At 35.9% G+C, this 15,988-nt stretch overlaps 1 protein-coding gene across 1 annotated transcript in view; it reads right to left on the bottom strand.

Moving 5' to 3' along the window:
• Positions 1-1,423: 1,423 nt before the first annotated feature.
• LOC110442854 (muskelin-like) overlaps positions 1,424-15,988 on the bottom strand; it is a 34,444-nt gene continuing 19,879 nt past the window's right edge. The window contains exons 18-21 of the mRNA XM_021486684.1: positions 8,511-8,588; positions 7,294-7,458; positions 4,238-4,295; positions 1,424-3,788 (exon numbers count right to left, since the gene is read on the bottom strand). Coding sequence (XP_021342359.1) covers positions 3,658-3,788; positions 4,238-4,295; positions 7,294-7,458; positions 8,511-8,588 — 432 coding nt within the window. The 3' untranslated portion in view covers positions 1,424-3,657. The remainder of the gene's footprint in view (positions 3,789-4,237; positions 4,296-7,293; positions 7,459-8,510; positions 8,589-15,988) is intronic.

Raw genomic sequence — 15,988 nt, 5'->3', positions numbered from 1 at the left:
ACATGTATCCACAATTTCCACCTCATTACAATATGAAAACTCTCAAGATATCACGTTCTTCATAACATACATCCATACACACAAGTCATTAATTCCACATGCAGTAAAATTTGTAAACAATACATGAACAACCATTGATGAGTTTAATAACTGAAAGTTACTACAAACATCTTTCTGGGGATGTTTATTTCCGCTTTATTTGAGATCTAAATACATTTCCAATCGTAAGGTTCTAACTTTTTCACAATCAATTTGAATTATGAGGAAAACAGTGGGAAAATTGCTAGTTGTCTGAGAAAGACACTTCAATTTGAATATCAGTGTTCTGCAACTTACTAGGTACATTTATGTTTTGTACTATTAAGTGACAATGCCCTTTCATTCTCTGTATCATGTGCACGGAAACAGAGACAAAAAATCTTTCAATAAATACTTCTATTGTCAACTTTCTTCCCCAAATAGCGAAGTATCTGAATAGTTTACTAGGCTTTAATGAATATTTCAATGAGTTATGCATACAAATTGAAAATGTTCACACCAACAAGAGCAACTCAACAGCTTGGAGACCTTTGTTTCCAGGGGACAAAATCAGGTGGTACCCTACTTCAGGGTTTGTTAGATAAAACATAGTCATTGTGTCATATTGCTTAATATCATGAAAGTAACTTACAAAAATACAAGAGGCCCAGAGGGCCTGTATCGCTCACCTGAATATTTAAGTAGTCATAGCAAAATATTCTCATTCAAAATTATATTGCACTACAAATATTTCCCTCGCAAACTTTGTCGGCTCCATCTGTTGAAACTACCAGCCAAATATTATTATAAGATTCTATGCTTTTTGGTTCTTCTTCAAAAGTTAATTGTCATATTTTTCCCTGTGACCTTGTAAGTAGGTCAATGTCATTTTCCTTCTCATACTTTGTTAGCTCTATCCCAAACAGCTACCACCCAAATCTTATGAATCCATTCCATTTGATTCTTAAGAACAAATCCTTTAAAATGCTGTTGATCTCTGTCCTTTAAGGTAGGTTGAGGTCATTTTCATTCGCAAACTTTGGTGAGCTCTATCCCAGGAAGCCACCAGCCAAAAATTATGATCTTATGCTTTCCATTATTCAGAAGAAGCTGTTTGATGTTTTTGACATATTTGACACCTGTGACCTTGAAAGAAGGTCAAGGTCATTTTCATTCTCAAACTTTGTTGGGATCTATCTCAGGAAGCCAACAGCAAAATATAAAGATTCTATACCTTTTAGTTCTTCAAAAGAAGTTGTTTGAAGTTTTTGACATATTTGACCCCTGTTACCTTGAAAGTAGGTCAAGGTCATTTTCATTCTCAAACTTTGTCAGGCTCCAACCAACGAAGCTATCACCCAAATATCATGACTCTAGGCCTGTCCATTCTTAAGAAGAAGTCGTTAAAAGGAAAAGTTGACGGACGCCGGACATGGCATAAGCTCACTAGCCCTTCAGGCAGGTGAGCTAAAAATCAGATGCGATAGAATTTTTTCTCAAGGTAGATGACAAATATGATTGATCACTTCAAATCATTGGTAAGAATTCCCAAAAGGCTTCATATTATACCAATAAATAAGCACTTATAATAACAAAGATGAATTTCTGCAAATGTCAATTTTATACAATTCCATCTTTTTATACAATAGAAATGTCTTTGCTCTGCCTTTCCAGATACCTTTCTAGCATCACAATAGCTAGCTTACATTTATAATCCCTCTACCTAGCTTACATCACAGAATCTCAACCCCTAACCCCTCAATTCTCCAAGCTTTATGGCATCTTTTCTATAGCGATTCTCTTGTTGTAGAGCAAGCTGATTAAAACCAGATCTTTAATCAGATTGGTTTTGTAGAGTTTTCTACGGATAACTCAAGACAGTGATTTGTACATATATATAAGAGACATCAAAGGAAATCCTTTCATCAGAACAACCAAAGATTATTTTACACCTGTTTTGGAAAAATTCCCCCTCCCAAAAACATGTACAGAGTCAAAGATACCTTAGAGATAAAAGTGACTTCATATTTTATTTCTGGGGTTTTGGTCGGAGGTGTTAAGAAATTAGTAATGAACTACAATCATAATAAGAGATATTTGACAGATTATTTACTAAGTAGATACAAGTCACCACAAGGTAGCATACACACAGGCTTAAGGAATTCAAATGGATAAACATATGTTATAGAACTTTGTTAATCTAAGACTCCAATAAAGGAGAATTAATTTTAAGACACTCTACTACTGTAATGAATAAACCTATCAATGACAGCGATGTTTCATTAACATGTACACATAGAATTTCTGGTGAAACTAAATATTTGATATCCAATAAACTTTGACTAGCAAGGTTTTGTATTATTTCTGCAATATCAAGATTTAAATGTTAATATTAGTTACATATTATTCTGAATTATTATCTTAATTTGATAAGGCAACATCAAATTTAAAAAAATCCCAACTGCCTGAGTGCCTAGTCTATAGGGTACCAGTGCTTTCGAACATAGTAATCCTGTTCTAGCTGCCAGGCAACATACACAATGTGTAGATAACAATACTGATTTGAAACATGTCATTCACATTCTAATAGATGCCATGTCATTTTATATTAAAATCATTGAATACAGAGTTAATGTTACCCCTTCTTATTCTTATAGAGCTTAACTTGTGTAAGTTTCATTAATATATTAATTTAACACATGAAAAACTCACCAAAAACATATATATATTCAATACATTACTGCATACCTGTTGCAATTGTCACGGCAGTTTAAAAAATTACAATTCTCAGAGATAATCTCATGAACAGGGGGTTCAAAATCATTTGATGTCATTCACAAACATCAAAATTGGTTGCCATATAAATGATAACCTCCTTCGTTGTCAGCGACAACCTTGTATCAGTTGTTAGGGACAACATCCAATCTATTGTCAGCGACAACTTTGTATCTGCTGCCAGTGAAAACATCATGTCTGTTTTCATGACAGTCTCAAGTAAGACACAATTTTTAATCTGTTATCAGATACAATATCAAATTTGTCGTCTTGACGACAACTTAAAATACACATGCAGACGTGTGTCCTACTTCATCCCTATTGACAGAAATCTTAATTTCTACATTGACGTCATTCTGAAAATTCAGTAAAAATTGACAGCAAACATTTGCCCTCAATTTGTAATATGTATCATCCAACAACAGACTGAGGTCTACTCAATACCTCACATAAATAGGTCAAAAATGATTAATGTCAGAAAGATCTGACTAAGCCATCACCTGATGATGAGAGTCTAACAATCATACCAGGGGAAGATTTGACCAATGCAAGGATCACCTGATGATGAGAGTCTAACAATCATACCAGGGGAAGATTTGAACAAGGCATCACCTGATGATGAGAGTCTAACAATCATGCCAGGGGAAGATTTGACCAATCACATCATGTTATTAAGCATTGACCAATAACATCCGAGGAAATGTTGCCCAATCATATCATGGGGAGATCTAGAGTTGACCATCACAAATTGGATTATACATCACGAGAATAATCCTCACATAAGGTTAAAGATCTTAACTTTTGGTTGTGGCGTGGGCATTACAAGTGCATGGGAACCAATCAACTCTTGTTATGACTGACCAGTCACATCATAGGGATTAGGTCAACAAGGTTCCCTTTAGGCTGGGTCATCTGTTCTGGGAAAAAGGACACTAGCTTGTCAAAAAGTTCTGTTCGGGTCTGATAGTGTTCACTGGTGTCCACACCCGCCATCTCTGTCAAAGGAAATCAATGATACTGTTTAACTATTTATTGAATTATTAAAATATTGTCTGTTTTGAAGAAAATCAAAATCAAAATCAAAGCCAATCAATTTCAGATCTAATCCTTCACTCCATTTCTATTTGCAATGGATAAATTCATAGATGTGTTTTCTCACACTGAGAATTCTGATCGCATCACACTGTCAAGATTGGCTAGTGTTAAAAGGTCACCAGAACATGACATCTTAGGTATCATCAGATTCTACAATATATGTATGTTGTAAAGGACTGTTTTGCTACAGAGTAAATCAAAGCTTTTAAGAAATGAATGTATTACTGTACTTAATCTGATCTATCATATTTGTTTAATAAATAAAAGAATAGCAATCTGTAGATATTTCTTTATCATTCTTTTAATCCTAATCCTCTGATATATCTGATGTGGTGATTGCCTGACTTACCACTGAAAACATCCCCCTCCTCTTCTGACTTGAACAGTGTTGATGCCAGCAATTGAAACTGGAAAAAGAGGACAGAGCATATATATATACCCAGCAATGTAATCACCAGAATATGATGATCCTGAATTTACCACCATAAATTTAAATCTCAATAAAATTTAATGTTGGGTTTATGATAGGAGGCCCCATGGGCCATAATGGTTCTGATATTTTGTTTTTAAAATATGACTAACACAAATATTAGATTATATTAAACAAGAGGCCCAGAGGGCCTGTATTCATCACCTGTTTCTTTTGTTACATGAAACTGACATATAGGTAACTTAAGACCAAGTTTTGTAACTAGAACACAAGACATTTTAACATCTCTTAACAGTTCTCAAGATATTGTTGTTTGAGACTTGAAATTTTCATTTTAAAGCTTTTAACACATGTTGACATTTGACTCCCGAATTGCACTTAAAGTTGACCTTTGACCTCATTACTGTAAAAATATTCACGCTGCTGGTCTACATAACATACCCAAGTTCATGACTCTAGTCCAAATGGTTCTTAGGATATTGTTTGAAATTTTTAACATATTTGACCCCTGTGACCTTGAAATAAGGTCTAGGTCATTTTAATGAGGAAACTTTATAGCACTTCATCCCAGGTACTTACTGGCCAAATATCATGACCCTGGGCTTAATGGAACTTGAGAAGAATATCGTTAAAGCTTTTAACCAAAGTTGACATTTAACCCCCGACTAGCATTTAAAGTTGACCTTTGACCTCATTACTGTAATTGAGAAAATATTCACGCTGCTGGTCTACATAACATACCCACGTATCATGACTCTAGTCCAAATGGTTCTTAGGATATTGTTGTTTGAAATTTTTAACATATTTGACCCCTGTGACCTTGAAATAAGGTCAAGGTCATTTTAATGAGGAAACTTCATAGCACTCCATCCCAGGTACCTGCTGGCCAAATATCATGAGCCTAGGTCTTACAGATCTTCAGAAGAAGTCATTCAAAAGAAAAAATTGACGGACGGACGACGAACACGGACGCTGCAGTACGGGTGAGCTAAAAGCACCAGAACTGCCTTATCCAATGTCTAGCATGCATATTTAAGACTGGAGAGTATTTGATTCTAGCATGTCTGGGTCAAAGAAATTTTAGCACCTCCGACTCTTCATTCTAGGCCCAACCCTTCAGCCCCTGGGGGTTGATTATGGTCAAATATTCATAGCATCTTCCATTTTCTGATGTAATCCCAACCGGTTTTGAATTTCAAACTGAAAATATACCCAAATATATAATTTTCCTACAGAAACTCCAGTAAATATCACCTCATACCCAGGGGGGAGCATGAAGTACAGGAGTAATGAAATTCAAAGTTTGGTTAAACCCTTTCATCTATATTTTGACCACTTTTGTCTCCACCCCTCAGCCCCTTGGGGTAGGCCAGGGTCAAAATAGTCATAGCATCAAACTTTCGACTCATGAATTATAATTCCAATCAAGTCTGAAGTATTTCCAATTGAAAATGAATAAAGTATTCCCAAAAGTATCATTTTCCTATTTAAACTATAGGAAACTTCCCCCCTCAATTCACAAATTTTACAAAGCACCTCAAGACCCTTCCATCTATGAAGAGTATTTGTTTCAAGCTTAATTGGGTCTTAAGAAGAAGATTGTTGAAATTTAAGCCAATTTGACCACTTTTGGTCCCGCCCCTCAGAGCCCCTGGGGGACGGGACCATATAATTCACAATTTTGGTTCATATTATGGAAGGTTTCTGCAAAATTTCATAGTAATTGGTTCAGGGGTTTGTGAGAAGAAGTCGAAAATGTAAATTGTTAACGGACAGATAATGCACGACAACAGATAAAAGGCGATTAGAATAGGTCACCTAAGACTTGAGACTTTGTCTCAGGTGACCAACAAATGTTGACACAATAACAGGGAACATGTTAAAACAAAAGAGAAATTATAGGTACCTTGATCAACAGTAGCCATACAAGAGAGTTAAAATGAAGAAAGAGTCATGATATGATCTTTCTGCTGTATATATTTATTTTGATTAAGCCATGACCAACATTTTGATAAATAAGTAGACTAAAACGAATATGAGACTTAAAGGCCTTGGTAGCACACCTGTTTTTTACATAATTTTATTTAAAGAAAAAATTAACAATGCAGGCAGAGCACACATCCAATAATTTAACTATGGAATTTGATCCCCTTTATGTACTGCTGGCTCTTACAAGAGGTGATAGTGGCAGTGCCGACCTACTCCAACAACATTTCACATTGATACAATTTAGGTCCAAAACAGGTTCCCCTCAGAAACCATTATGCTAAATATCACTGCTTCGGTGGAAATTTCATAATTTGCATCAAATTCGCCATTCAGCATCCTAGTAGCCTAAGGCTATATTTTAGTTAATTTCAACACCTAGATTTTTTAGTTTTAGTTGTGAGAATTTTTAACAATATTTTTTTTTTAATTTCAACTTGGGACCCATAGAGAACCACTGTGCCAAGTATCAGCATTCTAGTAGAACACTACAGCTTATATTTGTGATTCTCATCACCTGGACAAAATCTTAAACCTGGCAACACTGACTAATGCAGATGCTTGGCATGACTTTTAAGCCTCACTATTCTTCAAATAGACAAACTAAAACTGATACACAGAGCAATAGGCTATGGCACAAGCTTACATTACCAGTTCAGCTAACAAGCTCCAGTAACTAAATCATCTTGTATTATCTTAATTCTAAACTATCTTCGTTTTGTTTACAGCCTTTCTCACACTTTTACTCATCACCTACATTATCTCCTGAATTATGATCCATATCAAATTTCACTTTTCTTGTCTGTGATTCAGTTTCCCACTTAGGTAACTTGTTGGTGGCTGATAGGAGTCAAACCCAGGTCCACTGGTGTAATAGACCTGTGCTCTTTTGATAGAGCAATAGGAAAATGTCCTCTTCTAGTTAAGACTGCTCTTTTTACAGGTTGACAGAATCACACATATATTTTCTATTTCTAAACAATATTTACCTCAGTACGTTCCTCTAGGTTGTTATGATCCACGATTTCTGCCAAACTGGCCTGAAGATACAACATGGCTGCTCGGGAATCGGATTCTGACATTTCTTGGAATTTAAACTTCCGAATTAGATACTTGCATCGCCGTAACAAATTTTCAGCTGTAGGTCGACATAGCTGGGAAAAAAACAACATATACAAACTATTTTGGGGTTGTAAAACTATTAAGGTTTAATCCTATGACTTGATGTCAAGGTCTAGTTGACTGGTCATAGGGAATCACAAAATATGGCTACCAGCTTAAAGCTGACAGTGCAAGTTAAAAAGCTGTCAATTGAGATTTTTTAAAAACAAGAAGCCCAGGGGGCCTGTATCACTCACCTGAATATTTAAGCAGTCATAGCAAATTATTCTCATTAAATATTATACTGTACTACAAATATTTCACTCACAAACTTTGTCAGCTCCATCGTGTGTTGGGGCAGTTCTATACTCCATACTCGTTACCAAGCAAGGAAAAAAACAAAAATGTCAGCACTTCCTTAGAAACGATAGTCGGAAGATATGGGGAAGATCTCAAAACAAGAAAAAAAAAATTTGAAAATAAAAAATATTCTTTTAATCTCATTTGAAAGCTTTTTAACTTGCATTGTCAGCTTTAAGTGACAAATTTAAGTACTAGGTAATATATCTATAAAGCAATATTTAAGTTACAAATTTAAGTACAAGGTAATATATCTATAAAGCAATAGTTTTAAAGTGTGTCATCTGCTAATTGTGGTCATTATGAGTGTTTACCATGCAGAAATACAGTTTAAAGATCTTCATTTAAACTCTCGAAAATAAAATTCATTCTTAATACATTTAATATATTTAACCAACATTAATCAATTGGAAGCTGGTAAAAGATTAACTGTTTTAGTCCTGCTGATGCCCGTCAACAACATGTCCCTGCTTCTGAGAAAGTCATGTAGTGTCAAAGAAACTTTTTTTTTTATTTCCTTGGGTTAATTCTAAAAATAACCCCAGGACTGGGGTAAAATGTGAATTAACAATACAAAACAATGTTAGTCCTACACCAACAGTAAACTTATGTACACAAAAGCATAACAGTTTCACTGTGAACATTTTTAAGTGAACATGAAACTTTTTTCACTGACTTTTTATTCAACAATATAAACACCAAAAGATAAACCTGTGAACAACAAAATCATTAACAGCTGACTTACTTTTAATGACCAGAAATCATCCAATCTCATCTTTGGTAAGCTTTCCTTTCCGGGATTTCCACCAAATAGGTAGTGTACCTGTAACCCAGTAACAAAAACATAGTTATACTCATTAATGTACTTATTCCGCTACTAATCCAACATATTCCAGGGGTGCAGAGAGTGAAAGTGAAGGTAGCCCTTGAAGTATCGAGGATGGATTATATGTCTGAATATTAATGAAATCCCTTTGCAAGTATTTCAGCTTAAGTTTAAAATGTAAAATGTTAACGGACGACAGACGAAGACGGATAGCAATAGGTCACTTGAGCTAAAGCTCAGGTGACCTAAAAATGTTGGTATTTTCATTCACTTTTTTGCTGTCATTTTATTACGGAAGTGACACACCAATTTCTGGTTAGTGTACACCAAAAATCTTTTAATATTATTAGGTGCATTGTGTTGAGAAACGATGGGGAAAATTTCAGAAAATTTGAGAACCAGTAAATTTGTCATATAAATGTCTATTTCCAAATAAAATCCAACAAACTTATGACCTATAGTCATGTTTGATCATTTAACAAATACGTCGCACCAATTTATAATCACAACTAATAAAATTGTCATCAGTAGAGTCTGCTGCTGATGATGAGCTCAACTATAAAGCTGGATGTTGCAAAATAAAAAAAAGTTATGCAGTCTCACACAAATGAAAGTTTAGTATGTTATGTACATTTTTAGTTATGTCGCATCTTTACGAAAGTGATCGACACATTTCCGGTTTTTGTACACCAACAGACTTTGGATATTATTTGGCACATTATGTTGACTGACAAATAGTTGAAATTTTGAAAAAATATGTAATCGGTAAATGTCAAATATATCTTCAATGTCAATGCAAGTATTCCCTAATTTACCCCAAATCATTCCAATATACTATCACGGTGGATGGTATGGTTAATAGTAGAGTATGATGCAGCTGTTGAACTGAAACTATGTAGCTTAATAGACTACAAATGGAATAGGTTATGGTAATTGACCCCCTTGGATGGAATCCTCGATTAAATATATCATATTGTTTTTATATGAAATGCAGTTTAGGAAAACAATACCAAGGTATAGTGGTGTGGTGATAGGATCCCTTTAATTTTCAAGGTACACATGATCACACATACTCACCTCTTATAATCCATAACTAGCTATTTATACATAACTTCACTCAATGAAACAGTTAACCTGTTTATTACTTGAATTAAGACAAATATGTATGTGCAAGCAAAGAACAAGTACTAAAACCTACTGCAAACATTTGGCGTATCAGGGGCTACTCACTCTATAACAATCCTACTAATAGGAACACAAATTCTTTTCAAAACATTTTAAAGGAAGCTAGACTCTAAAAAGTCACAGAGAAACTTGATAAAGGATGCCAGCAAGACTCCAAAGAAAACAAGAGAAGCAGCTAGACTCTGAAAGACTCCAGAGAAGCGACTATACTCCTAATATCCATTATGAATTGGAAACGCTAGACTCCGAAGAAGGAAAGAGAAGTCACTAGACTGGAGGAATCCAGAGAAGTGACTATAGACTCTTAGCCACCCCAGAGAAAATATCTGTTAAATTTACCATGAGAAAACTGACTACAGATAAAGTGAAGTAATAATCAGCCAAGTCAATTTAAATTTACACATAGTTGTTAATAAAGTCTCAATCATTAGAGTGAGTAACCCGTCTAACATAAGTATAAGCAAGAGGCCCAATGGGCCTGTATCGCTCACTTGGTATTAATCTCACAATTGTAACCTTAAGAGTGGACTAAAATAAAGTTACAGGCAAAATATCAGTGTCTTGACTTAAGTCATTCAAAAGAACCTGTTAAAAGATTAAAACACATTTGACCCCTGTGACCTTAAAAGCCAAACACGGACATTAAATTGAACCAACTCCTCACAGAATGCAACTTGTCAAACATCAATCTAATGGCCCTAAGCCTTTTGTTTATTGAGGTGACTTTTAAGGATTTATGCACTGTGGACCAGATGTGACCTTGAAAGTATGTCAAGGTCATTCACATGAACAACCGATCACCCTGGAACCTTAAGTTATTCAGAAGTTGTTTTCAAGTGTTTTAAAGACAAATAACCCCTGTGACCTTGAATATGAGAGAAGGTCATTCATTTGAACAAACTCTGTAGCCCTTTATCCCAGCATGCTACTGGCCAAATATCTTCAACCTGGGCCTCTTGGTTATTTAGAGGAAGTTGTTTTATATTTTAAACATATTTGACCCCTGTGACCTTGATAATTTGAACAAACTTGGTAGCTCTTCATCCCAGCATGCTACTAGCCAAATATTATCAACCTGGGTCTCTTGGTTATTAAGAAAAAGTTTTCAACATGTATGACCCCTGTGACCTTGAATATTGGCAATGGTTATTTCTATTCACAAACTTTGTCATGCTCTCATCCTGGGCCTTTGGGTTAATCAGAAGAAGTCGTTTTAAGGTTTCAACAAATTTGACCCCCGTGACCTTGAATATGGGCAAAGGTCATTTCGTTTCGCAAACTTTGTTGGGCTTCATCCTAGGAACATATCAGCTAAATATCACGCTTCTGGGCCTTTTGGTTTAATCAGGAGCAGTCGTTTTAACGGTTTTAACAAATTTGACCCCTGTGACCTTGAACATGGGTCAAGGTCATTTATTTTTGCAAACTTTGTTGGGCTTCATCCCAGCAACCAACCAGCCAAATATCATGACATTTGGCTTGTTGGTTATTGAGAAGAAGTCGTTTAAATGGATAAGTTGACGCAGGATGGACGCCGCGCCACGGCATAAGCTCACATGGTCCTTCAGGCCAAGTGAGCTAAAAAATACAACATGAAACGGCAAAAAGAAGCCTCACAAAAGGGCAGCATGTAATAAATTGACAAAATAGACAAATATGAAGTTTACTGTTTACATACATGTACCTGAAAAAACAACAATTACACAAAACAAGAGGCCCAATGGGCCTGCATCGCTCACCTGGTATTAATCTCACACTTGTAATCTTAAAAGTGGACTAAAATACAGCTACAGACAGAATATCAGTGTTTGATTCATAAGAACCTATTAAAAGATTTAAACATATGACGCCTGTGACGTTGAATGTCGAACAAGGACATTAGGTTGAACATAGTTTATAGTCTTCCAACCCAGCATGCTTCTGGCAAAATATCATTACCTTGGACCTTTTGGTTATACAGAACAAATCATTTAAAGATCTAAACATATATTGACCACTGTGACCTTGAATATAGGTGAAGGTCATTCACTTGGCAGTCCTTCATCCCAGCATGTTAATGGCCAAATATCATCACTCTTGGCCTTTTGCTTATTAAGAAGAAGTTATTCAATGGTTTTAAACATATTTGACCCCTGTGACCTTGAATATATATGTCAAGGTCATTCATTTGAACAAACTTGGTAGTCCTTCATCCCAGCATGTTACTGGAATTATACTAGGCCTCTTGGTTATTCAGAAGAAGTTGTTTAAAGGTTAAAAATCTATTTGACCCCTGTGACCTTGAAAAAAGATGAAGGTCATTCATTTGAACAAACTTTGTAGCCCTTCATCCCAATATGCTACTAGCCAAATATCATCACCCTAGGCATATTTATTATTCAGAAGTTGTTCAAATGTTTTAAACCTATTTGCCCTGTGACCTTGAATATAAGTCAAGGTCATTTATTTGAACAAACTTGGTAGCCCTTAATCCCAGCATGCTACAGGCCCAATGTCAGTACCCTGGGCCTTTTGGTTATTGAGAAGAAGTTGTTTAAAGGTTTTATACATATTTGACCCCTGTGACCTTGAAAATGGTTGAAGGTAATTTATTTAAACAAACTTGGTAACCCTTCATTTAAGCATGTTAATGGCCAAATGTCATCACCCTAGGTTTCTTGGTTATTCAGTAGTTGTTTAACTGATTACAACATATTTGACCCCAGTGACCTTGAATATGATGAAGGTCATTTATTTGAACAAACTTGGTAGCCCTTCATCCCAGCATGTAACTGGCCAAATTTAAGCACCCTAGGTCTCCAGGTTATTCAGAAGAAATTGTGTAAAGGTTTTAAACTTATTTGACCCCTGTGACCTTGAATATAAGTCAAGGTCATTTATTTGAACAAACTTTGTAGCCCTTCATTTCAGCATGTTACTGGCCAAATATTATCACCCTAGGCCTCTTGGTTATTCAATAGAAGTTGTTTAAAGATTTTAACATATTGACCCCTGTGACCTTGAAAATTGATGAAGGTCATTTATTTAAACAAACTAAGTAGCCCTTCATCCCAGCATGTTACTGGCCAAATATCATTATCCTAGGCCTCTTGGTTATTCAGAAGAAGTTGCTTAAAGATTTTAACATATTTGACCCCTTTGACCTTGAAAATTAATGAAGGTCATTTATTTGAACAAACTTGGTAGCCCTGCATTCCAGCATGCTTCTGGCCAAATATCATCACCCTAGGCTATTTGGTTACTGAGAAGGAGTTGTTTAAAGTAAAAAGTTGACACCGGACGCCAGACGGACGACGGACGCCGCACCATGCCATAAGCTCACTTGGCCCTTCATAATCTGCCAGCACTACGAAGGATGAAACTGAAGCTGGCAATATCAACACCCCTTTAAGACGTAATAGCTGATTGGTCAAAAGTTACTATGGACTGATTAACATATACTAGGATACCTTATATGGTAAGACATCTAATTTGCATAAGTAAACACTATCGCTCTTCGAAGAAGAACACGTTCAATAACTAGGTAAAAGGAGGAATTACAAAAAATGAACATAACCTAACAATTAATATTGCAAACATAACAACAAAACTATCGCATCTACAGCTACAGCAGCCAAGGCAATAAAAGGCTTACACAGTTATATATAAACTATAACTTATCATTACATATCAAATCATTCTGTAGTCTTCAAACTATTCTATATCATGCCAGAATGTAGGATTAGATTTAAGCATGATTGCTGGACTCCCCTGATTTGCAAGGAAGATATTATTGATGCCATCCCCATTATTCTCTTGCATATCACAGATCTGAAATATGCATCCTCTCCCCATCGCAAATGTTCTGTGTGTCTCCAGTAAAATGACACATGTACTACTACTCCAAAACAAGTGCGACACTCTCTAATGATACATCACAGGCTTTGGTGCCCTCTTGCATCGGAAGCTTTTTGCACCCAGATACTGAAGTAGCTATGGTCGATAGAGCATCCTTGCAAACAAAGCTTGATAATGCTATTGGATCTGAGGTCATAACTGATCTTCTTGAGATCATACATAACATATATATAGATGGAAATTCTCCAAAACTACAATTGGACAGGATGGACTCTAAAAGCAGTTTATGGAAATTGTATGAGATGTGCAGTCCTGACATCCTTTCAGCTTTTACTGATCGTATGTGCTCCGAACACTTGCTCCTTTTTTCTGGGCAAAATTAAAAACTGATCTGTCAGTTCTGACCAAACTAGAACTGTAAGCCAATGCAAAGGCTAACTGATACCCCCGCTCCCATATAAACCAGAACTGTACGCTAAAGGCTAACTAATACCCCCGCTCCTATATAAACCAGAACTGTACGCTAAAGGCTAACTAATACCCCCGCTCCTATATAAACCAGAACTGTACGCTAAAGGCTAACTAATACCCCCGCTCCTATATAAACCAGAACTGTACGCTAAAGGCTAACTAATACCCCCGCTCCTATATAAACCAGAACTGTACGCTAAAGGCTAACTAATACCCCCGCTCCTATATAAACCAGAACTGTACGCTAAAGGCTAACTAATACCCCCGCTCCTATATTAACCAGAACTGTACGCTAAAGGCTAACTAATACCCCCGCTCCTATATAAACCAGAACTGTACGCTAAAGGCTTACTTATGCAAAGCCATATAGTCTCCCACCAGTAATGAGTTATGGTAATCACTATTTTATTAAAAACAAAAATACAAAAATAACAAAGGGGCATAACTGCAACAAAAAGGGTCGAAATGCCAAATTAAAATGCCGGTGCACGATTACATAAGATACTGATCATCCATGCAAAGTTTCAATGAAATCCACCTGTTAATTAAGGAGGAGTTTTCCGGACAAGTATTTCGCACAATGGGGCATAACTCCAACAAAAAGGGTCGAAATCCCAAATTAAAATGCCGGTGCACAACTACATAAGATACTGATCATTCATGCAAAGTTTCAATGAAATGCACCTGTTCGTTAAGGAGGAGTTGTGCATACAAGTAATTCGCGAAAAGGGGCATAACTCCATCAAAAAGGGTTGAAATCCCAAATTAAAATGCTGGTACACAACTACATAAGATACTGATCATTCATGCAAAGTTTTAATGAAATGCACCTGTTCGTTAAAGAGGAGTTTTCCGGACAAGTTACTGCAGACGACAGACAGACAGACAGACAGACAGACAGGGTGATTCTAGTATACCCCCACCTCCTAACTTCCTTGCGGGGGTATAATTATCAACAGCTTCACTGTCCACAAGCTTATTGAAGTTTTGAATATAACAAAGCTTTAAGATATTATACTGGTACACCATACTCTACTATTAACCATTCATCCACCTTTATAGAATGATTTTGGGTTAATTATGAAATACTTGCATTGACCTGTAGTCATTGAAGATTTATTTTGACCGTGTTCATAAAACATTGACCTTTAGATGACACATTTACAGATAACCATTTTTTTTTCAAAATTTCTACTATCGTCAGTCAACATAATGTGCCAAATATTATCCAAAGTGTGTTGGTGTATAAAAACCTGAAATGTGTCTTTCACTTCCGTAAAGATGCGACAAAACTAAATATGTACATAACGGCTATTCCAGTAAAACATACCCCTACAAGGCACTTTTTATTTAGGAGGACCACCCACAGAAGCGTTTTTTCCAAGGGAGGTATATGGCATAGAAGTATATTTCAGGGTTTTAGGACCACCTGTAAAAGGAATTTATTTGCACCCATAGAAGCAATTTAAATCCATATTAATAATTATAGATACCACGATAAAAACGTCATTAAGGCCAATTAAAAATCTTGTGTTACCTCCGAGACATAGAATTCTATGTCTCTGGTTGCCTCTAAATGTGTGTGCCCAAGGTTACCCTGATGTTTTTATTGGCATTTTGTGATAAGCACTGTTAATGTCAGAACTCATGCTCTCTCTCTATATATATATGCTTAAGTAAAAATATTTTCCAAAATAAAAAAACAAGAGGCCCAGAGGGCCTGTATCGCTCACCTGAACATGTTTAAAATATTTGGTATGAAGTAAAGATATAGCACTTCATGGTGGGTGTTGTAAGTACATATGAAATTTCAGAAAGATCCATCCAGTACTTGAGATATAGGAGAACAAATTTCAAACAGAACCCCATCCCTATATGCCACTAGGGGGGTCATACCCACCGTT

The sequence above is a fragment of the Mizuhopecten yessoensis genome, unplaced genomic scaffold (assembly GCF_002113885.1).
Source record: "Mizuhopecten yessoensis strain PY_sf001 unplaced genomic scaffold, ASM211388v2 scaffold716305, whole genome shotgun sequence".
In the NCBI taxonomy this organism is placed as follows: domain Eukaryota; kingdom Metazoa; phylum Mollusca; class Bivalvia; order Pectinida; family Pectinidae; genus Mizuhopecten; species Mizuhopecten yessoensis.
Note: the sequence above shows the minus strand (reverse complement) of the source record. Positions and strands in the feature narration are given on the sequence as shown.